The following is a 24,547-nucleotide window of genomic DNA, read 5'->3' as shown; positions in this document are numbered from 1 at the left end:
AACTATCTTTTGACCTAGAAGATCTAATCTTAGACTGTGCTACCTCATCAGAGCCAACCTTTAACTGCTGGGACGTTGACATAATTGGTCTGCTTTCTGAATCAGTGGTGCAACTTGTGGCTCAGTGAGTGCTTGCAAAATCCTGTTATCATGAAATAATTTGGTGTGTGACTTGCCACGGGTTGAATGGATGTGGTTTTTATTCCTTTGCCTGATTTACAGAATTACCTATTGTTAGCCCCCCCTCTTCTCATAAGATTTTATGCTTAGAACTTTGGAGGCTGAATGCAATAGCCCTGAGAAAGGATACAGATATTGTGATAGGAGATTAATCTATCTCCATTATTTTGGACGTAGGCAGAATGCTACTTGGTGCTGTTTTCTAATTGTGCAGTATTTAATAGTAACAGACTTAATTAACCAGTATTAAATCGAAAATGCTGACATCAATTGACTTCAAGATTTGCCTAAACAGTAGCTACTAATATAGCAGCTTTACCTCACCAGTAAACATCCACACATGAAAGACCATTCATAAACTGAAAAAAAAAAACCCTGAGTCTGTAGCCCTAATCTGGAAATATATGCCATTTGTATCTCTTTTGAATTCCTGTTATTTTCACCAATATTGGATACCACGTCATACCCTAATTAAAAATAGTGCACGGCAGGTCGATTCAAACTTTCCAGCTTTATGAACAAGAATGGATAAATCTATGCTCGTACCAAATGATTGATTATTCAGTTTACAACCAACAAAAGAGGAACAGAGGATTTTTATCAACATTCGATATTAGTTTCTGGACACTTGGGATGCAATGAAATAGTGCCACCTGTTGACAACACCTGAACAAATTCAATTATTTATTTTTCATTTCAAAACTCCTCGGACCTGAAATAGTTATTGTTTGCCTGTTTGTTCAATATGATGGTGTATGACAAAGGCTAATGTGTCAAAATAATTATTTTGCCTGTGAATTTTATTGTAATTTGCTGCAGTCTTTCATGTTATGGCAACTTTACAATTGATTTCTTAAAGATTCTAAACATACAGAATAATAAATTTGACACAATTTTAATCGAATACAGAACAGAGTGCAGTATACACAGAAAAAGCTGCTGAACTCGTCTGTACACATTTCAAATTCTTTTCAAATCACATCGAACTGGAGTAGGAGGGCCCGGGGAGACTACGGTCCCCTGACCGTTGATGGCTCAACCGTCAAGAGGTTGTCAAGAGCATGAAGTTCGTCAGAAGGCACCTGGTGGAGAATTTCATCTGGTCCCTAGCCAAGAAATCCCAGCAGCTCCTCTGCTTCCTGCGAAGGCTGAGGAAAGTCCATCTCTCACCCTCCATCCCGATTACATTCCACAGAGGATGTATTAAGAGTATCCTATGCCACTGTATCACTGCCTGGTTTGGAATCTGAACCACCTCGGACCACAAGACCCGGCAGAGGATAGTGAAGTCAGCAGAAAATACCATTGGGGAACCTCTTCCTAGTCTGAAGGATACCTACTAAACTCAATGCAGGCAGAAAGCATTAAACATATGAAAGACTCCACACATCCTGCATGTAAATTGTTCTTCCTTCTGCCATCTGCCAGGAGGTACCATAGCACTAGGGCCCTTATGTCCAGAGTGGGAAACAGAGAACAGATTCCCCCCCCCCCCCCCACCCCACCAAAGCCATCAGGCTCCTGAACTCCCTGTAGAGATGTGGATAGTGTGCCATGGATTTTCAGGGTATACTTAATAGCTTTATATTTTAATGCGTTAGCTGCTTTCTTAACTGATATCTATTTAAATATACTCTGTGGTCCTGGAGAAACACTATCTTGTTTTTACTGTGCAAGCATGGTATGAACGATAAATAGAGTTGACTCGAGTAAACAGTTGAGTCAGTGTAATAGGATTTCCAGAATAATGATAGATGAAGTTGCTCTTTCATAAGTGCACCCTTGTAATATCTCATCTTTTAACATGGACAGTTCCACTAATTATGTGGCTATTATTACCTTCTAAAATTAAAGAAATACACAGGGTTTTTCATCATGGACCATCTCTGTAAAATACCCCTTGTAAAATTAATTTTAAAAATGCCCCTGTAAAATTAATTAAAAATTACTTTTGAATAATGTTTATTGTCATAAAGTAGGAAAACACAGTAGTTAATTTGTTAATAGCAAGCTATCATTAGGTTGAAGAGAAAGGAATATATTTAAATGCCAGTAGGTAATTATTTGGAATTCATGCTTAAAAATTACTTAGATATTGGCCTATACTTCTGTGTCATTGAATACACAAAAGCCTTTAACAAACTGAAACACCAAGTCATCATGAAAATGCTTAAAGATATTAATATCAATGGAAAAGATCTAAGAATAATCAGGAATCTCTCCTGGCAACAAAGTCCAGCCATACAGATAGACAACGAGATTGGTGAATATCAGCCAATAAAGCAAGGAGTCAGGCAAGGTTATGTTCTATCACCAGACCTGTTCTCCCTGTACAGTGAAAACATGCAAGACCTACCTGGGATAAGTATAGGAGGATACAACATTAACAACCTCTGCTATGCAAATAATACAGTACTGATAGCAAACAGTGAAGTAAATTTACAGAAATGAGTATCTACCATCAATAGAGAGTGAAAGACTTGGCCTAACTTTAAAGAAAAAATAAAACTGAAGTAATGGTAACATGAAATAAATCTGCTATTTCACATTGTAGCATTGTATTGGGAAATGAAATCCTGAGACAAGTTCACAACTTCAAGTACCCTTGGATCATGAGTAATATCTGATGGCAAATGCGAAAAAGACATAAAAGACAGAATAGCAATGGCAAGAACAGCATTTATAGAAATGAGAAACATCCTAATGAACAAGAAAATAGCAATTGATATGACCTTGGAATTGAGCACGCATTCACCACTTTTTCTATCTAATTGATATCTTCCTGTAGTTGGGTGACCAAAACTGCACATAATACTGCACAAATTTGGCCTCACCAATGTCTTGTACAACTTTAACATAACATCTCAACTCCTGTACTCAATACTTTGATTTATGAAGCCCAATATGACAAAGCTATCTTTACAAACCTATCCACCTGTGACACCACTTTCAGGGAACTATGTCTCTGTATTCTCAGGTCCCTCTGCTCTTTCACACTCCTCACTGCCCTACCCTTTACTGTGTATGTCCTTTCTTGGTTTGTCCTTCCAAAATACAACACCTTATACTTGTCTGCATTAAATTCCATCTTCAATCTTTCAGCACATTTTTTCCAGCTGGTCAAAATCCCCTCTGCAAGCTTTGAAAACCTTCTTTGGTGTCCACAACACCTCCAATCTTAGTGTCATCTGCAAACTTGCTGATCCAATTTACCACATTATCATTCAGATCATTGATGTCGATGACAAACAAAAATGGCCTCAGCATTAATCCCTGAGGCACACCACTAGTCACACACCTCCAGTCTGAGAAAGCGATCACCCAACACTACAATTCTGTGGCAATTAATTCTATTCCTACCTTGATGACTAAACATGTAAGCATATGTGTCCCTGTTGTTGGATTGAATCCAGGAATGCAGCATGACATTCCCAGGATTGCGAAGGAAGAATATGGAACATAATCTGGCACAACATCAGCCAATTGTTTCTCTAGTCTATGTGACTACTTTCCAAAGGTACCTGCCGCATACTGAATGTTAATGAGACAGTATTTACAGGGTCAAATGGACTGAAATTGACTTTACCATTTCTGAATTCAGTGATTCAATCTATATCTTGTGGTCCATTTGTGTTATTTTTTTTTAGTTTGTTTTAACATTGCAGTCGAATCTTACTGAACTGTTTTCTTGTTATTCCCAAGAGGGAATTGTCTACATTTAACTACGAAAAATTGTACTGATAATAACCCACACCAACAGTGCGAGTATAAGACAGCTTTAATAAACTAATATGTGCACTAAGGGTCTTGTCTCTCTGCAAGATGAACCTTGAAGGCTAGACTGTAGCTCTGGACTGTTTTATCGACAAGGTCACCGGGATGACCTCTAGTGACCTAGTGGTGTAATTACATACACCACAGGAATATAAGACGCAAGCGCCTTGCTGTGGGTGTACTTGGCAAGATTGGGTAAAGAAGACAGATCTCTCTTCGGATGAACATTTGTGAATCACATCAATCAGGGGCCAGTGTTGTTGTTTTTTTTTCCACATTGAATTCAGGATTATCGTCACGAACAAGTTGCGAAATCGTTGCTTCGCGGCAGTGTCACATTTATATAAACCACCTTACAACAATAAATTAAAAATAGTGCAGGAAAAGTCAAAGTGAGGCAGTGTCTTTGGTTCATTGATCATTCAATCAGGAATCAGATGACAGAGGGGAAGAAGCCGTCCTTGTGCTGCTGAGCGCTCGTCTTCAGGGTACCTTTCCCCCGATGGTAGCAGAGTGATGAGGGTGTGGCCTGGGTGCTGGGGGTCTTTGAGGACAGAGGCTGCTTTCTTAAGATGCCACCTCTTGTAGATGTCCTTGATGGAGTGAAGTCTGGTGCCCGTGATGTCGCAGGCCGAGTTAACAACCCTCTGGGGGGAGGAGTTGGGGGGGGGGAGTTGGGAGGGGGAGTTGGGGGGGGAGTTGGGAGGGGGAGTTGGGGGGGGAGTTGGGGGGGAGTTGGGGGGGGAGTTGGGGGGGGAGTTGTGGGGGGGGGGGGAGGGCAGCAGGATTGTTGAGACGACCAAGATCATGAAAATCTTTAAATTACGGCAAATGAAGTATTCTGCAGGGAAAACCCAAACAAGGGGCATCGCCATAAAATGAGTGACAGTCCATTCATAAGTAAAATCGCGAAGAATATTTTAAAACACAAATTGGCGAAGATGTGTAAATCTTTCCATCACAAAGTAAGTTTGGAGATTATGACAAGGAATTTAAATTTTAATAAGATGCTCTCAGTGGTTTTTCCGTGACAGGATTGCGGGAATTAAGATCAGATCTCAAACTTCGTTGTCTGTATTAAATACATTTCGAGCAGCGGAAATGAATGAAAGGAGAAGAGCGGAACCGACGGACCATGATCGTCACGGACCAGTTGGCTGGAGCTGATCCGGCGGCGGACAGACTCCGCCGGAACCCTTGCTCACGGCTCTGGGTTCCCCCGGAGGCATTTGACAGGCGCAGTGCGCTGGTCCCGGGAGCCATGGGCAAGAAGAAGGATGGTGGCAGGTTAGGGCGAACCATCATCCGGGACAAGAACCAGTCGGCCAGGAACCCGAGGAAGGCGAACAGCTGGGTGAGCGGCTTCCGACTGTTTCAGGGAGGGAGAAGCCGTCACGCCGCCCCCTCTCACTATCCCCCCCCGAATATCTGGTCCCGGTACCCTAAACCCCCCCCCCCCCATATCTGGTTCCGATAAGCTGACCCCCCCCCCCCCAATATCTGGCCCTGATACCCTGATCCCCCTTTCCCCCCAATATCTGGCCCTGACCCCCCTCCCCCCAATATCTGGCCCTGATACCCTGAACCCCCCCTTCCCCCCAATATCTGGCCCTGATACGCTGACCCCCCCCTTTCCCCCAATAGCTGGTTCTGATACCCTGACCCCACTCCCCCCAATATCTGGCCCTGATACCCTGATCCCCCTTTCCCCCCAATATCTGGCCCTGATACCCCTCCCCCCAATATCTGGCCCTGATACCCCTCAACCCAATATCTGGCCCTGATACCCTGTCCCCCCCTTCCCCCAATAGCTGGTTCTGATACGCTGAACCCCCTCCCCCCAATATCTGGCCCTGATACCCTGAACCCCCCCTTCCCCCCAATATCTGGCCCTGATACGCTGACCCCCCCCTTTCCCCCAATAGCTGGTTCTGATACACTGACCCCCCACCCCCCAATATCTGGCCCTGATACCCTGACCCCACTCCCCCCAATATCTGGCCTTGATACCCTGACCCCCCCCCCCAAAATCTGGTCCTGATACCCTGATCTCCCCAATATCTGGTCCCTATACCCTAACCCCCCCCCCAATATCTGGTCCTGATACCCTGACGATCCCAATATCTGGATCCTATACCCTAACCCCCCCCCCCCCCCCCCCAATATCTGGTCCCTACCCTGACCTCCCCAATATTTGGTCTGCCTGTCCCGCATCGGACTTGTCAGCAACAAACGAGTCTGCAGCTGACGTGGACTTTTTACCCCCTCCATAAATCTTCGTCCGCGAAGCCAAGCCAAAGACCCTTTCCTCCCCAATATCTGGTCCCTACCCTAAACCCCCTCCCCTCAATATCTGGTCCCAATACCTTGATCCCCCCCAATATCTGCTCCCAATACCCTGACCCCTCCCCTCCCCATATCTGAACATGATACACTGACCCCCCCTCCCCATATCTGAACATGATACACTGACCCCCCCCAATATCTGGCCCTGATACCCAGACACCCCCAATATATGACCCTGATACCCAGACACCCCCCAATATCTGGCTCTGATATCCAGACACCCCCCCCCCAATATCTGGTCCCGATACCCTGACCTCCCTTCCCCCAAATATCTGGCTCTGATATCCAGACACCACCCCCCCAATATCTGGTCCCGATACCCTAACCCCCCCTCCCCCGAATATCTGGTCCCGATACCCTGACCTCCATATATATCTGATCCCGATACTCTGATCCCCCATATATATCTGATCCCGATACCCTGAACCCCCCATATACATTTGATCCCGATACCCTGACCCCCCCATATATATCTGATCATGATACTCTGACCCCTTAATATATCTGATCCCGATACCATGACCTCCATATATATCTGATCCCGATACCCTGACCCCCATATATATCTGATCCCGATACCCTGACCCCCATATATATCTGATCCCAATACCCTGACCCCCATATATATCTGATCCCGATACCCTGACCCCCATATATATCTGATCCTGATACCCTGACCCCATATATATCTGATCCCGATACCTTGACCCCCCCCATATATATCTGATCCCGATACTCTGACCCCTTAATATATCTGATCCCGATACCCTGACCCCTCAACATCTGATCCCGATATCCTGACCCCCTCAACATCTGATCTCGATACCCTGACCCCCTCAATATCTGATCCCAATATCCTGAACCTCCAATATCTGATCTCTGTACTCTGAACCTCTAATAGCTGAACCACACAGTAACCTGACCCTCCCAATATATAGTCCCATTTCCCTGACCCCCTTCCCCCCAATAGCTGAATCCATTTCCTGACCCCAATAATTACTCCCGTACATTGACACTTCAATAGCTGAACCCTTGTACCCTTTATTTAAATAACTCCCATTATTTGATCTCCCCACTATCCTGACTGCATTTCTTACCCTTGTACCCAGACCCCCTCATATCTGATTCCCCCCCAACCCAGCTACCTTCTGATGAATGTCTGTCCTCATCCTGCCAACCAAAATATAGAACTATTGAAAATTACAGGACAGAAACAGGTCCCTTTGGCCTTTCTTGTCTATTCCAAAAATCTTTTTTGCCTAGTCCCACTTACCTGCACCCAAGTCCATAGTCCACCATATCTCTCACATCCATTGTACCTGTCCAAATTCTTAAATGTTAAAATTGAGCCCACATTCTTCACTTCTTCAGTTGGCAGATTGTTCCACATTCCCACCATTCTTTGTGTCAAGAAATTCCCTCTCATGTTCCCCCTAAACTTTTCCCCTTTCACCTGGTTTGTATCTCCTCTACCAAGCCTAGCTATATTTATTTTGTCTATCCCTCATAATTTTAAATACCTCTATCAAATCTCCCCTCTTTTACACTCCAGGGAATAAAGACCTGACCTTTTTAACCTTTCCCTGTAAATCAGTTCCTGAAATCCAGGCAAAATCCTAGAACATCTTCTCTGTACTCTTTCTATCTTATTGATATCTTTCCTATAATTAGTTGACCAAACTGCACATAATTTGGCCTCACCAATATTTAATACAAGTTTACCATAACATCCAAACTCCTATACTCAGTCCTTTGATTTATGAAGGCCAATATGCTAAAAACTCTTTTTACAACCCTACCTGCCTGTGACACTACTTTCAGGGAATATGTATCTGTATTCTCAGATACCTCTATCCTACTGCACTCCTCGGTGCCCTACCTTTTACCATATATATCCTTTCTGGGTTTGTCCTTCCAAAATGCAACACCTCACAATTTCATTTGCCATTTTTAAGCCCATTTTTCCAGCTGGATCCTGAAATTTTTGAAATCCTTCTTTGCTGTCCACAACGCCTCAAATCTTAGTGTCATTGGCACACTTACTGATCCAATTTACTACATTATCATCCAGATCATTGTTATGGATGACAAACATCAATGGTCCCAGCACCAATCGCTGAGGCACACCCACTAGTTACAGGCTTCCAGTCTGAGGTAATCATCCACCACTACTTTCTGGCTTCTCCCGTCCAGCCATTGTCAAATCCAGTTTACAACTTCACTATGAATACCAAGTGTCTGAACCTTCTTGACTAACCTCCCATTAGAGACCTTGTCAAAGGCCTTACTAAAGTCCACGTGGACAACATCCACAGCCTTTCCTTCGTCAACTTTCCCGGTAACCTACTTGAAAAATTCTATGAGATTTGTTAAACATGACCTACCACACACAAAGCCATGTTGACTATCCTTAACCAGTCCATGGCTATCCAAATAATGGTGTATCTCTTCGAACACTTTCCAATAATTTACTTTCTACTGGTGTCAGGCTCACTGGCCTATAATTTCCAGGGTTACTTTTGGACATTTTTTAAATAAGGTAACAAAGTAAGTTACCCTCCAATCCTCTGGCACCATACCTATGGCTAAGGACATTTTAAATATTTCTGCCAGAGTCCTTACAATTTCTACATTAGTCTCCCTCAAGGTCCGAGGGACAACCTATCAGCCCCTGGGGATTTATCCTCCCTTATTTGGTTTAAGACAGCAAGCACCTCCTCCTCTTTAATCTGTATAGGTTCCATGACCTCACTGCTTGTTTTCCCTTCTTCCCACATCTCTGTTGCACTTTCCTGAGTGAATACCAATTTTGGGGGAGGTGGGGGGAACACATCTGATCTTCAAAGGGACCAATTTTGTCCCTTACTATCCTTTTCCTCTTAATATACCTGTAGAAACCCTTAGGATTTTGCTTCACATTGTCTGCCAAAGCAGTCTCATGTCTTAGCCTTCCTGATTTCTTTCTTGAGGTTTTTATCTTGCATTTTTATACTCAAGTACCTAATTTGCTCCATGTTGCCTATACTTGCTATACACCTTTCTCTTCTTCTGAACCAGATCCCCAATATTCCTCGAAAACCAAGGTTATCTATGCCTGCTAACTTTGCCTTTAATCCTGACAAACTCTATACTCTCAAAATTCACCTTTGAAGGCCTTCCACCTACTTTCTCATTTTTTTTTCAGTGGTTGGCTCGATTTTAAAGGTGAAGTTTTGGGGAACATGAGAGTGCATATACCCTTTCTCATTTCTTCAAAAATGGCCTTTCTCCAATTTATAATCTCAACCCACGGTCCAGACCTATCCTCCATAATGGCATTATGATCACTGAACCAACAGTGTTCCCCTACACATACTTCTGTCACCTGCTCGGTCTCATTCCCTGAACATATTTGACAAACTCCATGCCATCTAGTCTTTTACAGTATGGGAGCCCCAGTTAATATGTGGAAAGCTAAAATCTACTACTATCACATAACCATATAACCATTTACGGAGCGGAAACAGGCCATGTTGGCCTTTCGAGTCCGCACCGGTTCACATATTTTGTGCGCCCTCTTCAGGCATTGGTCCCGGTCGATCTTCATTCAATAACGATTCTTATATTTCCTGTAGCTATCTGCTATCTCTACAGATTTGCTCCTTCAATTCTCACTGACTATTGGGTGGTCTATAATACAATCCATGAGTATGGTCATACCTTTTCCGTTCATCAGCTCCACCCATATTGCTCCAATAGATGAGTCCTCTGGACTGTCCTGCCTGAGCACAACTGTGATATTTTCTGTCATGAGCAATGCCACTTCTCTCCTTTTTATTCCCCCACCCCCCTTTCTATTGCATCTGGTTGCTCCTCCTCCTACAATCAACTTTCACTAAAGGCCACAATGTCATAATTTCTATTTCTTCAATTTTCTACCATGTAGTTGGCCTGTCCTTTTGAAGTAAATTACTATCCTCAGTGTCAACAATCCTTACAGATTTTGTCACCTTCATGTTCTCCATATGCAGGTCATTAATAGACATAATGCAAAACAGTAGTCCCAGTATTTACTCTGGTGAATACCACTGTCTACCCATCTTCAGCCAGGAAATCAATTGTACATTGTGACTCTTTTCTGCATCTAAACTAATTTCTTGGCATGATTCCATTGCCCCTTTTATTTCATATGCTTCAGCATTCCTGTATGGGAATTGAAATTACCTGGGTGCATTGACAGATGCTGCTCTCATTTTGTTCTAATTCTACTGTTTTGCCTGTAGCTTCACACAAGTGAACTGAATGATGGGTATAATTGGGGACGGCTCAATTTACAGTCTGTTACTGAACAAAGCACTCTAGATGAATTCCTGGCCACTGCAGAATTGGCAGGCACAGAATTTTTAGCTGGTAAGAACTTAGATTTTGATTTTTACAATCATTGGTGTGGTTATTTAGTGATTGAATTACTGGGTTAGTGAGCTGGGGCATGAGCTCGTCCAATTGTTATGTATAGACCAGAGGCAATAGAAATTCACCAAGACAATGGTATCTTCAAAACAATAATTTTTTTATTAATAACTATTAGTAACGTAACACTTCTTAACTAAAGTTAACTCTAACTTAACCCCAGTATGCGCAAGTGTGTGTGTGTGTGTGTGTGTGTGCGCGCGCGGGGAAAAACCAAAGCCATTACAGCTCAATTATAATTCCGAAGAGATGATTTTAAAGTTCAGTCAGTTTTGTTTTGAAACTCAGATTCTTTAAATTGTTGCTCAAAAGCAATTATGGAGGAGGAGTAGTTTTCAGAGAATTGTTTATTCATACGAATGATTTCCCTCTTTTGCATGGAGGTTTCAGTAGTTGTTTTCCTTCTACGCTGATTTCACAAACCCAAGCAAGGGTTAAATGAAGTGCTACGTAGAAATGGACACAGCAGAGCTGCCCTCTTTTGCAAAGAGACAGTTGGAAGTGGTCATTCTCTTTTGAAAGCCACTTATTCTGTGTTCTTCTTTGACTAGGAGTAATACATAATAGTACCTTTATAGTTATTGTATCTTCAATGCTGTCTTACTTACAGGTTGGCCAATCCTGTGTTGCCTGCAGGATGGTCAGGCGTCTATGCCTTCAGTTTGAAATTAATTCCTTAATATTCAAAAATGCTTTCTGTCTTGGAGTGTGTTTACCATATAACATGACATCATTCCTGTCTTTTGGAAGTTTTACGAGCCAATGCCTCCAATAAGTCTGCTGACCACAAGTAAAAGCTTGTTTTTGTTTAACCAGATGCCACCTGAGTCTCCATTCTAACAACACAGGTAAACAGGCAAAAAGCATTTTGTTTAATTAGATTTCCACCTTGATCAACCCCATTGTCTGAGATATTTCAATGAACAAACACTTCCAGTTTTATTGAGTTTGCTTACCAGACTTTAAAACTCCAAAAATGGTTTCTCTCTCTCAGTGTAATTGTGTGTCACTGTGTCTAAACCCACAAAAATAACTTACTAAAAATATATATTTTATAACTAAAGATTAATATAGCACAATTCTGTCACACTATCAAGGGAGCCAAGGATTTGAAATTCAGTTGTTAAATAAATCTAAACAAAACAGTACTATTCATAGTGATCTTCAATGACAAAATAATTGGATAACTAATGTCATTTATGAAAAAAAACTGACTAGATGACAAGTGACTTATATCCAAACATAAGAAATGGAAGCAGGAATAGCCCATTTGATCCTTGGAATCTGCTCTGGAATTCAATAAAGCTATTTATTTGTTTACCTCTAATGTGATTTTCCTGCCTTATTCCCATATATCTAGAGTTCTTTAATATCCTAAGATTTATTGATACAAATGGTGACTGGGTTTGATGAAACCTAGGCTATCAGTAATTTGTGGGACTTATTTCTGAGCACATGCATGACTCTGTGAATTGCTTCATTTTCAATGCTCAACTCCATCAGTTGGAATACTGTTAGTGTAGCGGATAGCGCAATGCTGTACCAGTGGCAGCAACTGGGGTTCAAATCCAATGCTATCTTTAAGGAGTTTGTACGTGCAATGGAGAGGCAGCATCCACCGCTGAGTGGTGCTGCTGCGCTCCTGTTCGGAGGACACACTACCTGCCAATCATGGTCAAGGTCTCACCCTAAGCCATCAAGGTGACCCTTATGATTGGCCCACCTAAATCACCAGGTGCTGCAGTCCAGGCAGCCTGCCCAGACTCAGCCCTGACCTTCACCCAATTGGCCCAGGTGAATCACTTCAGTTCACCCTGATGAGTTCCTGCACTTGGCTAAGAGCCATTAGCCACAGCAACCAACCACACTGACCCTTACGATTGGCCCCCCATAACTATAAAGGATCACGTGCCCCTTTGTTCTGTCTCTTTGGACTCCTCGTGGCATGTAAGTATCACTTTCCACACTGGGTTGTGGTGAGTTTCGAGGCTAGGTAGCTAGAGCCGAGTCCGTACCGGTCAAGGGGGCATGTAATATCACCTTGATCTGATTGTTGAATGTGTACGGTCTCGTAATTTCCCCAGTTTCTATCAGTTTCCCCCTTGTCATCTGAAAGTGTATATTTACCCCCTGCGTATTGTGTATACGTAGAAGTTTGCTCAACATATCGACCCTGTTGTCCAATTTCCATCCCTGAAATAAACATGTGCTTTGTACCTGTACTTTGGTGTGGTTCTTAACCTGTGGGATCCACACGAACCCGAACAACAGTACGTTCTCCTGGTGTCTGCATGGGTTTCCTCTGGATGTTCTGGTTTCCTCCCACCCTTCAAAATGTATAGGGGGTTGTAGGTCAATTGGGTGTAATCGGGCAGCATGGGCTCATGGGCTGGAAGGGCCTGTTACCGTGCTGTATGTCTAAAATAAATAACTGTTGGAACAAATCAACGCACTCAAGTTCCTTTGCTCTTTGAGGCTGTTCCCTTCATCTTATCACAGCTTCACAATGCTAATTCCAGCTGGAGATTCATAAGCTCCAATAGAATTGATCTTGAAATCAATTTTAATGGTATGAGAAATTTGCTTCTATTAATAGAAATGTTGATATGTATGCAGTAAAAAAGTGAAATTTGGGATTTTTAAGTTAGGAATTACACAAATGTAACATATCTAGTGCAATAGAATATCAACATTCTAGAGTTCATTGCCCAAATTATAGCAAATATGTTGCTCGTTATTGCCACTGAGGGAACCAAGACAATGATGCTGACTGTTCTTTTATTGAGTCAAGCATATGATGTTTTGGAGGAGCTTCAATGTCCAAGCATAACTGGAGGTTTAAACTTTTTTTTCTAATAGAGAAGCTTAATGTCAAGATTATTTCAGCTGAAGACAGAACTGGTTTGCTAACAACAGAAGAAAACAAAAAAATCAAGAAACTTCAAGAAGAGAACAAACAGTTTCTGTGCATTCCCAGAAGGTGGACAAGTATTCATATATTTATTCTCGAGACCATTTGATTTGAAGAAACCAAGATGTTTCATTCTTGGATGGAAAGTTCCACAATAATTGATGGCCTTTTTACATTGTGTGTTCCCTTCTATCTACTAAAATGTCACATAGTTTTGACTGTTCTTTTCCCCTTTTTTATAATCTGATATGATTCACTGCTCCATTCTTTGCAAGATTTCTTTTAAGCATTATTTTGTGTTGCAGTGTTGCCAATTAAGTATGGGCTTTGAGGTGAGCTATATGTGCTTTAGTTACCAGTGTTAATTTAGCTAGTACATTCTATCCTTTGTACACTTGAGTTCATCTACAATCTTGCTATTTGTGTCTAAATTTCCACTAGGTTATGTTCATCCTAGAGCCTGCTGATAGGTTTGGCTCAAGCAAGCCCTTTTAAAACTAAAGTAGCCTTCATGGCTACGTGGTTCTCATCTTTTTAATCTTTTCCAGCCTTATGGTCTGATATCTGGTCTTCCACTATTTTGAGTATCACTGAGCTTATTTGCTCGACCATTGATAATTGTTTTTGCTTAGGACCTGAACTCTGCAATTTTGTTTCTGAACCTCTCCCACATTTTTCTTCTTTAAGACACAATTTTGACAAAACCTTTGAGCATCTGGATTAAAACAAAAGTTTGTGAATTATGCTGCAGACGTTTTACCATAACTTAAGAATTTCAGCATTTTTTGTGAGCTTGAGATCTAAAGCTCTTGACCATGTTAATTCTCACACCAACCTGTACACTTCCATCTTTGCTGATTTACCTTGGCTTCCATTGAAAAATCATTGATTTTCCCATCCCTACTTCCCGGAAGTGCATGATTACAGAATTAGACCTGATGAGTTGTACAAAATTTACAATAAAAACAGTTGAAGGTTTAATTTGATCTTTCCTTCAATAGACCTCATTGGGATGAGAATACAGCAGCTGAAGAACTGCAAAAGGCAGAAAATGAAAGTTTCTTGGAGTGGAGAAGACAGTTGGCTAAGTGAGTTTTTCAGATTGTGCAACTTGTAACTGGGTTGATGTGCTGGTTAATTTTTTGTTTTAATGAGTTGAGTTGTTAGACTTTTCTGTATAACAATTTTTAACAATTTATATGTAAACTTAGGGGAGAGGGGTTATATATCTTTAATTGTCTTTTGGGCAGCTCCGTGGAAGGGGAGGAACTTGCAAATGCAATGACGGTAAAATGTTTTTGAAGAACGTGACTGTAAATAAAGTAAAATGCTGTAAGGTTTATATATTCATGCGAGTGAAGTTTGCTCAGTGTAAGAACAGTATTGTCTTTTTGTCTTTTAAACTGTTTATTCTTAATGCAGGTATATTAGTTTGGCATTTTAGGAGTTAGTGTCAAGTAACCGTAAAACTCGGTTATATGGCATCTACTGATCCCAGTAGGTGCCAATATCAGAGATTTTACTGTAGTTGCTTCTTTACATTGCATCTGGGAAGTTCTATATGCATGCTTTTCATGTTTCCCATCAGTATTATGAAGACAGATTTACAAGCTCATTTTTTTTCTGCCCAGTTTGGAAGAAGAAAAAAAGCTGATCCTTACACCTTTTGAAAGGAATCTGGACTTCTGGCGTCAGCTATGGAGAGTTATTGAAAGAAGGTATTGAATGTAAAAACTTCATTCTTTGAAGATGCCATGGAATATTATTCTTATAATATGTAATCCTTAACTACATAATTTGCATTCAAAAGCTAATAATTCTAAGCCCATTTTTGTAATTAACCAGTTGCTGAGTTTGGATATATTTTTTCCAAATTCCATTATGAATTCTGTCAAGACTGTAAACCACAATGAAATACATTTACAACCTGTTTTGTTGGGTGAAAATAAAAAAGTTCTGTCAGGGCATATGTTTAGCATAGCAGTTAGTGCAACACTATTACAGGGACAGTGACCCGGGTTCAAATCCGCTGCTGACGGTAAGTAGTTTGTACCCTCATGAGTAATGCGTCATCGCTGGGGGTGGGACCTCCCCTAAATTTCCAGGGAGGGCAAATTACAGGGAAAGGCCTGGGAGGTCCTGCCTTCCCAGGAATTTCACCCAGGTCCAAGTAGGATCACCGCTTCCCCTGTGTACTCCATTTTCCTCCCATGGTCATGTGGGCGTAATTGGGCGTTTCAGGTTTGTGGTGCTGAAAGGCCTGTGTAATTTTTAAAAATTAATTTAGACATACAGCACAGTAACAGGCCATTTCAGCCCATGAGTCAGTGTTGCCCAATTTACACACAATGAACTTTCAACCCCTGGTACATTTCAAATGGTGGGAGGAAACTGTAGCCCCCGGGGAAAACACACGCAGACCTGGGGAGAACGTACAAACTCCTTACAGACAGCACGGGATTCAAACCCAAGTCTTGATCGCTGGCGCTGTAATGGCATTGCGTTAATTGCCAATCGGGCCACCTGTTACCATGTGTTATCTCTAAATTAAAGATTAGAAAAATGTCTTAGTACTTTGAATGTTCTTTCTTCATAAATGTTAGAACACATTTGTCCAGCTATATTTAAAATTTTATTTCTCACGTTAGGGCCATTGTCAATGCTTTCTCTTAATTTTCTTGCTTTGACGAAGACTTTATTGTGACAAAAGGGTCAGGTGTCTCATAATTGAGTATAGCCGTATATTTTGTGTTTAGTCATTTATCCTGGGTTGTAATGAAATTCTGAAGATATGGCTGACTTTGAATTGGGAGTATATGAAAGTTGTTTATTTGTACAGTGACATCGTTGTTCAGATTGTTGATGCTAGAAACCCACTGCTTTTCCGGTGTGAAGATTTGGTAAGTAAAAAAATAAAAAAAAATTGCCCACTTAATTTATGCCAACAGTGCTGCGGATTGTTCTTGCTTAGAACTTTGCACTATGGAGCTTGTACTGTGAACATAATCATTAGGGTTTTTTATGTACAATTTTAATGTTGTTGCATTTCGAATAAATTATGGTTACTTTGAAATGTTAAAACTTTGAATTTAAAGTCAGCCTTGTAATGATGTAGTGGGATTATATTTGAAGGAAAAATGCTGATTGCATTGGTAATCATTCACAGAAAATACGGTTTATGGTGATCTCAAAACTGATGCTAGAAATCCTCATCAGATCGTGGAGAATCTATGAAAAGAGATACAGGGATGACGTTTGAGATTGAAGGCTCTTCATCAGAGCTGGAAAAGAGAAAATAAGTTAGTTTTAAGTTGCTGAGTGGTTAGAAGAGTGATAAATATGACACAGAATATCTAAATGAGTGAGACGAGGGTCACTGTGGGAATAAATTACAGATATTATCTGGTTTGTTAATGAGGGCGATACATAGAGAAAATTAGCAAACTTTTGAATGGAGGGCCTTTAGAAAGTAAGAATACAAATAAAATCAGGGATTTAGGATGTGGCCAGCAGATCAATGGACAGAAAAAGCAAGACAAAACCACAAAAGGGATCACTTGCAGCAGAAGTGGTCAGTTCTGATAGAGAGGAATCAAAGTTTGAAATCAATATGATGTCAAGAAGACTGCATCTGCCTGAATGGAAGATAAGATGCCATCTTCAATTTGGGGTTTGTTATAACAGGGCAGGAGGCCAAAGCAAAGTAGATCAGAGTGGTAGAAAATAAGGAGCTTTGAATTGACCCTGCAGACGGATTGTGGATGTTCTGGAAAACATTCACCCTTGTTTCTTCATGGCCTGACCTATTGCGCCTGCCCTAGAGATATGTATGGTGTAACTTTTATGTTCATTTATTGTGTTCTCACTCTCTTATTGTCCTTCATTTAATAATTCGTTTTCAATCAAGTGCCCCATTAACCCATTCACCGAGTGATCTCTGCAGCTTATCCCCATGTTAACTTTGGCAAATATTCCATTTGTCCTATCTATTCTTTTCCAACCTGGTCTGCAATGTAAAAGTACCATATGTTCTATCTTTTCAATGGTGTTCAACCTAAAGTGTAAACTCTATCTCTATCCACAGTTGCTACCTGATCCACTGACAGTTCCAACATTATTTTTATTTCAGATTTTTAATTTAAAATAATTCGACACCATGTTAGCTTTTCAATCAGGACATTTTTTATTAGTTGTCATTTTAATCTTGTCATGTTAAGTTTATCTTTGCAATTTTTTTGTACTCTTGTCACTATCTCGCTTGTTCCTGGTTTGATTGCCTCACTATTCATTACAAAAAAGATAATCCATTCTCAAAATCCATTCCATAAAATTTCAAGCCAGTGACTTCAGACTTGCAACCACTCCACTGTCTCTGTTGATCTAATATAATCCTGGGGCTCCCTTTGTCTATTGAAGCTACACGTAAAGGAGCAGTTGCATTTTGCAGATCACATTCAATTCAGCTGTCTTGACTGTTGCTCCTGGGTTTTTCACTTTAGACTCAAGTTTTGCCTTCACCTTCACCTGTCTCTCTTCACCTGTTGGTACCATAGCCTTAATGTGTGTCTTGAGCCTTTAGCGACAGCCCCTTTGTGACCCCATGCACTACTGTCTTAGTTATACTGGCAAATTATTGCTATTTGACTACATTAAGAAGCTACTTTGTTTGCAAAATACATAATATTTTGACACTGATATAAGTAGGTTGAAAATATGAGAGATGTGCAGTAAAAATGAGACATTGACAAAGAGAAACTACAAAAAGAGAGAACTAATGAAGACACAGAGGTGTTCAGTTTCAATTTTTTTTAAAGTACACTAATATAATTAATATTAAATAGAATATGCTAGAGCAATGCTTGTCATCCTTGAATCTTTAGTATCCTCCTACCTTTGTTGACTTATCATTTTCTTTAAATTTTGCGATCTTGAGGAAGGATGTACCGGCTTTGGAGGTGGTGCAGAGGAGGATCACCAGCTTGAATCCAGGGATGAAGGGGTTGGCCAATGAGGTTTGATTACTCACTAGAATTTAGAAGAATGAGAGGGGATCTTATGGAAATGTATAAAAAATTATGAAAGGCATAGATAAGATTGAGGTAGATAAGTTGTTTCCATTGGTAGAGGAGATCAGAACTAGGGGACATAGCCTCAAGATTCAGGGTAATAAATTTAGGACAGAGATGCTGCTTTTCCCAGAAGGTGGTGAATCTGTTGAATTCGCTACCTATTGAAGCAGTGGAGGCGACCTCAGTAAACATATTTAAGACAAGGTGAAATAGATTTCTACATAGTAAGGGAATTCAGGGCTATAGGGAAAAGGAAGGTAGGTGTAGATGAGCCTATCATCAAGATTAGCCATGACCACATTGAATGGCGGAGCAGGCTTGCTGGGCCATGTGGACTACTCCTTCTCCAATTTCTTATGTTCTTATTATCATGTTGTAGGAACGATATGTGAAAGAGGTCCAAAAGGATAAAGTCAACATGATCCTACTGAATAAAGCTGATTTGCTGACCCGTACACAGAGAAGAGCATGGGCTACGCATTTTGCTGAGGAAGGAATGCGAGTGGTGTTCTGGTCGGCCACAGCAGAAGGGAAGAGGCTAAGCAGTGAAGCAAAGGTGTGTAGTTGGTGGATTTTTTTATATATAAAGAATAGATTGTTAGAAATAATTCCCAAGGAAAATAATTTGTCACGTCCACTTCTGTAACATCTCTCCAATACTCTACTTCTCTTAAACACCTACAATTCTATTGGTAATTTAAATTTTTTCTTTTTTTAATGGATTATTGCAAACCTATGCACATATTGATTCTTATAACTGTTCTTGTTAACCTCCATACTATATGCAGGTACTCACTCCCTGACATAAGTCCATGTTCCGTTCTGGATACTGATCGTATCTCAGAATGGATTTATGTCAGAAGTACTTACCTTGTTACTTGGCAACCCAGGGCTGTAGGCTGGCTGCAACCATCTTGATTCCTGTGCATATGCGCGGTGGGTTCGTGTATTCGGTTGGCACATGGGCTAGAGTTAAGTGCCATAACGATATTGAATTTGCGTCCTTATCTCTTGCCCATGTGCCAACTGAACTCCAATACACAAACCCATCACTCATAAGCCAACCGAAGACTCGCATATGCACACAGGAATCAAGATGGTCATACCCAGGACGCTGACTAACAAGGTAAGTATGCACATTTTGGCTCTAGCATGCCCTGTATCCCTGTTGTAGTTTGTCAAATACAGCATAAATCATGTAAATTTTATATTATATATACATATATCCTTTTTTAAAATTGCTTGCAAGTCGGAACAAACTAATGAAGACTTCCTTTAAAAGTAATTTCTTCTCAATTTGTCCATTGATAGAAGAACAAATGGATTCCAACAGACATTTCAAAGATTATTTAGGTAAACTGTTGTTGATCCTCTTCAGATGGGTGATGTTTAGAGTTTTTATGGGTGAAAAGATTAATTTAAATGGTGGGATCATATTCCCTGAGGCACATGATGTTAAATCAATGTAGGAGCATTCTCTTTCTTGAAAAAAAATAATTTGAAGGACAAAAATTAAAGTTCTGTTAAATTTGGGAGATTGGAAAAGTTACATTTGGAGTCTTTTATAAAGTTTCTGAGTACCTCAGAACAAACTGTGTCGATTCATGATGATAATTTTGGGTTGAACATAATTGAGACAATAGAGCAGAGAAAGTTTAAGGGGAGATTTTATGGTGATGCTGCTGAGGGATCTTCTTCCAGGATTCTCCTTCTCAGCAGTCGTTGTTCTTCCACGCTGGTGCCCTGTTCTGGTCTGCTGCTCCCCCAGAACCTGTAACCTTTGTTGTCTAGGCTGTCAATCATGGCTGCTGTCATCTTGGACCTCTGTGGGTTCACTTATGTTGTTAAAGAAAAACCACCACTGGCTCCATTCTACGGGCAGTTTAAACATGCTCAAACATTTGCATAATGACCATACATAATCACCATGGATAAATACCAGAAAATGTGCTCTCCATTCTTGTGTTGATGGGAGGTGGTCGTTAATGTAACTGAGGGTTGAAGTGAAATCTCTTGCTTGAGATGGGCTGAGGTAGTCAACATTGTTTCATTGATTGAATGGAAGATGTTGGTCTTTTGGAAAGACCAGGTCAGTGAAATTGTTTCCTCTAACAGGAATTTGTAGAACCTGTAGTGTGACTGACATTGTCGTGACAGCTCTGTCATTAATATTTTGTTGATCCCTGTCAGTATCTAAAATCTGAGAAAAGGTTTCCTGTATTTTTGGGTTTATTTTGAAATAATGAAGCTCAACTTAGCTTCTTTAGTAAGAATAATTTGCAATAATTCAAGCTATCAACACTGTTAATCTCTTCCAAAATTCTTGAAGGCTCCAATGAAACTTCCAATTATTAAATACTTTGAAGGTCCAATAATTCACTTTGATTTCACAGAAATCTTGAACCAGAAATCCCAGCACACTTGATAAAGAGGAGGAAGGCCAACCATTCTTTCTCGAGGTTGCAGTTTTGGCTGTGCTCCTTCTGCCTTTACACAGATAGAGCCTAAAAAGAGAGGCTCCAGTGATCAGGATCAGAAGGTGGTTGCAGGAGAGAGAGTGGTTAAAAGACTTCCTCGAGTCAGTGGATTGGGTGATGTTCAAGAACTCAGCTGAGGATCTGATTGATTACATTAGGGCTGTTACAGACTTCATTGATGAATGTGGCCCCATCAAATTGTTCAGGGTTTTTCCTAACCAAAAGCCCTGGATGAATAATGAAATCCAGAACATGCTGAGAGCCTGATTATAAGCATTTAGTCCAGAGATCCAGAACACTACTCAAGGAGCAGGTATGACCTATGAAAAGCCATCTCCTAGGTGCAGTAGAGATGCTGGATGAAAATGGAACCATGCAAATGTCATAACCTGCGACAAAACCAAATCAGGTGCAGTAGGAGACAGGAAAAGTTTCACTTTTAGTTGAGCTCAATGCTTTCAATCCCAATTTGACCAACAGATCAAGGAAGAGCTCCAGTCTGAGTGGTGACATGGACCTGTTCCAATTTGCCTACTGCATCAACAGGCCTACAGCAGATGCCATCTCACTTGCTCTACGTAAAGCCCTGGAATACCTGCATAACAAAATCACAAACATTAGGATGCTCTTTATCGACTACTGTTCGGCTTTCAACACCATCCCCTCAAAACTGATCACCAAACTCCAAGGCCTCAATACTCTACTGTGTAATTGGATTCGAGATTTCCTCACCTCCAGACCACAATCAGTAGGCATTGGTACAAACTCTCCTCCATTATCTCCATCAGTTCTGCTGTACCACATAGCTGCGTTCTTATCCTCCTGCCCTAATTGCTTTACTCCTTTGACTGTGTGGCTTAATATTACAAAACCACCATTTACAAATTTGCTGATAATACCATGGTAGTGGGATGTATGAAAATGGGATGTATGTGTCAGTATACAGGAGGGAAAATGAGAACTTGAATGAATAGTGTACTAACAGCAGCCTCACACTCCACCAAAACCAGGAGGAGAAAATGAGAAGTGTACAATCCAGTGATCATCGGGTTATCAGATGTGGAGAGGGTGAGAAAATTTAAATTCCTGGAAGTCACTATTTCAGAGGACTTTTCTTGAACTCAACACGCAAAAGTCATTGTGAAGAAATCACGTCAGTGCCCTACTTTCTCAGGAGTTTGTGGAGATTTGGTATGACATTAAAAACCATGGTGAACTTGTACAGATGCATTGTGGAAAGTGTTATCAGCCTGGTATGGGGGCTCCAAAACCTTTGAGCAGAAAGCTCTGCAGAAGGTAGTGGACACATCCCAGTACATCGCATGAAAAACTCTCCCCACCATCAAGAAAATCTACATGGAACGCTGTTGTCGGAGAGCAACAGCATTCATCAAAGGTCCAAGAACATGCTCTGTGCTTGCTGCTGCCAAGAGAAAAGAGAGGCGCCACAAAACTTCTACCACCAGATTCAGCAACAGACTCATCAGACTCTGAAACAACAAATTTAGTCAGAGACTCACTTAAGGGCCCTGCATGTATATTTATTTTCTGTATTGCACAGTCAGTTTGTTTACATTTCTCTCTTGCATACTCTTATGTACAAATGTTTGCACTACAGATAAGTAAAAATTCTGCCTGGCCCACTGCTCCAGTCAGAACAACAACATAAATCCGTTCCAAAAAAGAATCTCAGGGTTGTATGTGATGTATGTACTCTGACAATAAACTTGAACTTTGAAATCTTAATAGATTGACATCTATTCATGTGAGATGTTTCCTGCTCACTCTGAAATTCCTTTATGTCTTGGTTCCAGTGTTTCACTGAAATGTATCAGATCCTGCTCACATTTTAAATATTCTGGGTCCAGAGTAATACAGTTCTACAGCATGAAAGGAGGCCCATTCTGACTAAGTTAGTCCCATTTGCCTGCATTTGGCATATATCCCCTGAGTCTAAAGCTTTTCTATCTGTGTACCTGTCCAAATGCATTTTGAATGTAATTGCTTCTGTCACTTCCTCTTGTAGCTCATTCTATATACTCACTAACCTCACTGTGAAGAAGATGCTCCTTGGGTTCCTTTTAAATCTTTCTCCTCTCACCTTAAATCATGCCCTCTAGTTTTTGAATCGCCTATTTTCAGGGAACAGGGCCCATTACTTTATAAACCCCTATTGGGTCCACTCTTGGCCTCCTACACTTCAGGGGAAAAGTCCCAGCACATCCAGGCTCTTCCCAATAATTCAAATTCTCTAGTTGTGTTATTTTTCTGTAGTTTAGTGACCAAAATAGTGCACGCTACTCTGTATGGTTTTGCCAATGTCCCATGCAGTTCCAATATGGCATCCCTGCTCCTGTTCCCAATGCTCTGATCAATGAAAGCAAATGTGCCAAATACCTTCTTCAATGCACTGTCTACCTGTGTAACTGTACCCCCAGTTCTTTGTTATCTACCTTTTCCCAGGACCCTGCCATTCACCATGTATTTCCTGCCCTGGATTAAGTGCCATTTTTTAACTATGAAACATATTTATAAAATGGTGATTTAGAAATGTGCTCGCCTATCAACAGGAATATCATTCAATATCTGAAAACCTGTCAATAGAGCACCACCTTAGTATGGGCAATTATCAGCATCGTCCTGAATTTATTTTTTGCCTCTGCCAGAATTACCGCATGTATTGATTTCTCCTTCAGCAAAGATGAGGAGTAAATTTATATTATATACCAATATGAATCTGTGCTTTCCTGGCTGAATTTTTCATTTTGATTTTTTTAAAATTTACATTTTCTATGCCAAACATTTGCATCGCTTACAGGTTAGAGATTTATTTTGTTCTTCACTCTTTTAAAGATCTGTGTTTTACTCCCCTTCACACTGGCTTCATGAGTAAATTACTCTTCTTTGTGACCAAAACTGGAAAGCTTAATCAAGTAGTCCATGCACATTATCACAGTGTATCAGCAATATTTTGTTGCACTCGAGATATATAATTCTGTGGTCTACCTGCTAGAAACCATGGAAATGGCTGGATATATTCTTACATCTTTATTTTTAGTTAGTTGGAGAGAGTCTACATGTCATTTAGTTTTCCTCCTGTCAAGTTTCATCACCATTCTTTGGTCCCATTTTAAATAAAGTAAAATCTCTTTTATCCAGAATTCAAGCAACCGGCCAAAAAAAATTGTGGAAAATAAATAGATTAAAAAATACAAAAGTTTAAAATTGGTGCCCCCTAGTGGTTAGGTTGCCAATCACGCAATGTACAATCTCAAGCAACCGGAAAATTTACATCCAGCATCTACCAATCCCCATAGGTGATGAAGACCAGGGGCTTTACT

At 40.7% G+C, this 24,547-nt stretch overlaps 1 protein-coding gene across 1 annotated transcript in view; it reads left to right on the top strand.

The window, feature by feature from the left end:
• The first annotated feature begins 5,136 nt into the window (after positions 1-5,136).
• lsg1 (large 60S subunit nuclear export GTPase 1) overlaps positions 5,137-24,547 on the top strand; it is a 29,364-nt gene continuing 9,953 nt past the window's right edge. Inside the window, exons 1-7 of the mRNA XM_069897039.1 lie at positions 5,137-5,308; positions 10,563-10,689; positions 13,609-13,729; positions 14,662-14,748; positions 15,292-15,378; positions 16,500-16,560; positions 19,109-19,285. Coding sequence (XP_069753140.1) covers positions 5,216-5,308; positions 10,563-10,689; positions 13,609-13,729; positions 14,662-14,748; positions 15,292-15,378; positions 16,500-16,560; positions 19,109-19,285 — 753 coding nt within the window. The 5' untranslated portion in view covers positions 5,137-5,215. The remainder of the gene's footprint in view (positions 5,309-10,562; positions 10,690-13,608; positions 13,730-14,661; positions 14,749-15,291; positions 15,379-16,499; positions 16,561-19,108; positions 19,286-24,547) is intronic.

Source organism: Narcine bancroftii, chromosome 9 (genome assembly GCF_036971445.1).
Source record: "Narcine bancroftii isolate sNarBan1 chromosome 9, sNarBan1.hap1, whole genome shotgun sequence".
Taxonomy (NCBI): domain Eukaryota; kingdom Metazoa; phylum Chordata; class Chondrichthyes; order Torpediniformes; family Narcinidae; genus Narcine; species Narcine bancroftii.
Note: the sequence above shows the minus strand (reverse complement) of the source record. Positions and strands in the feature narration are given on the sequence as shown.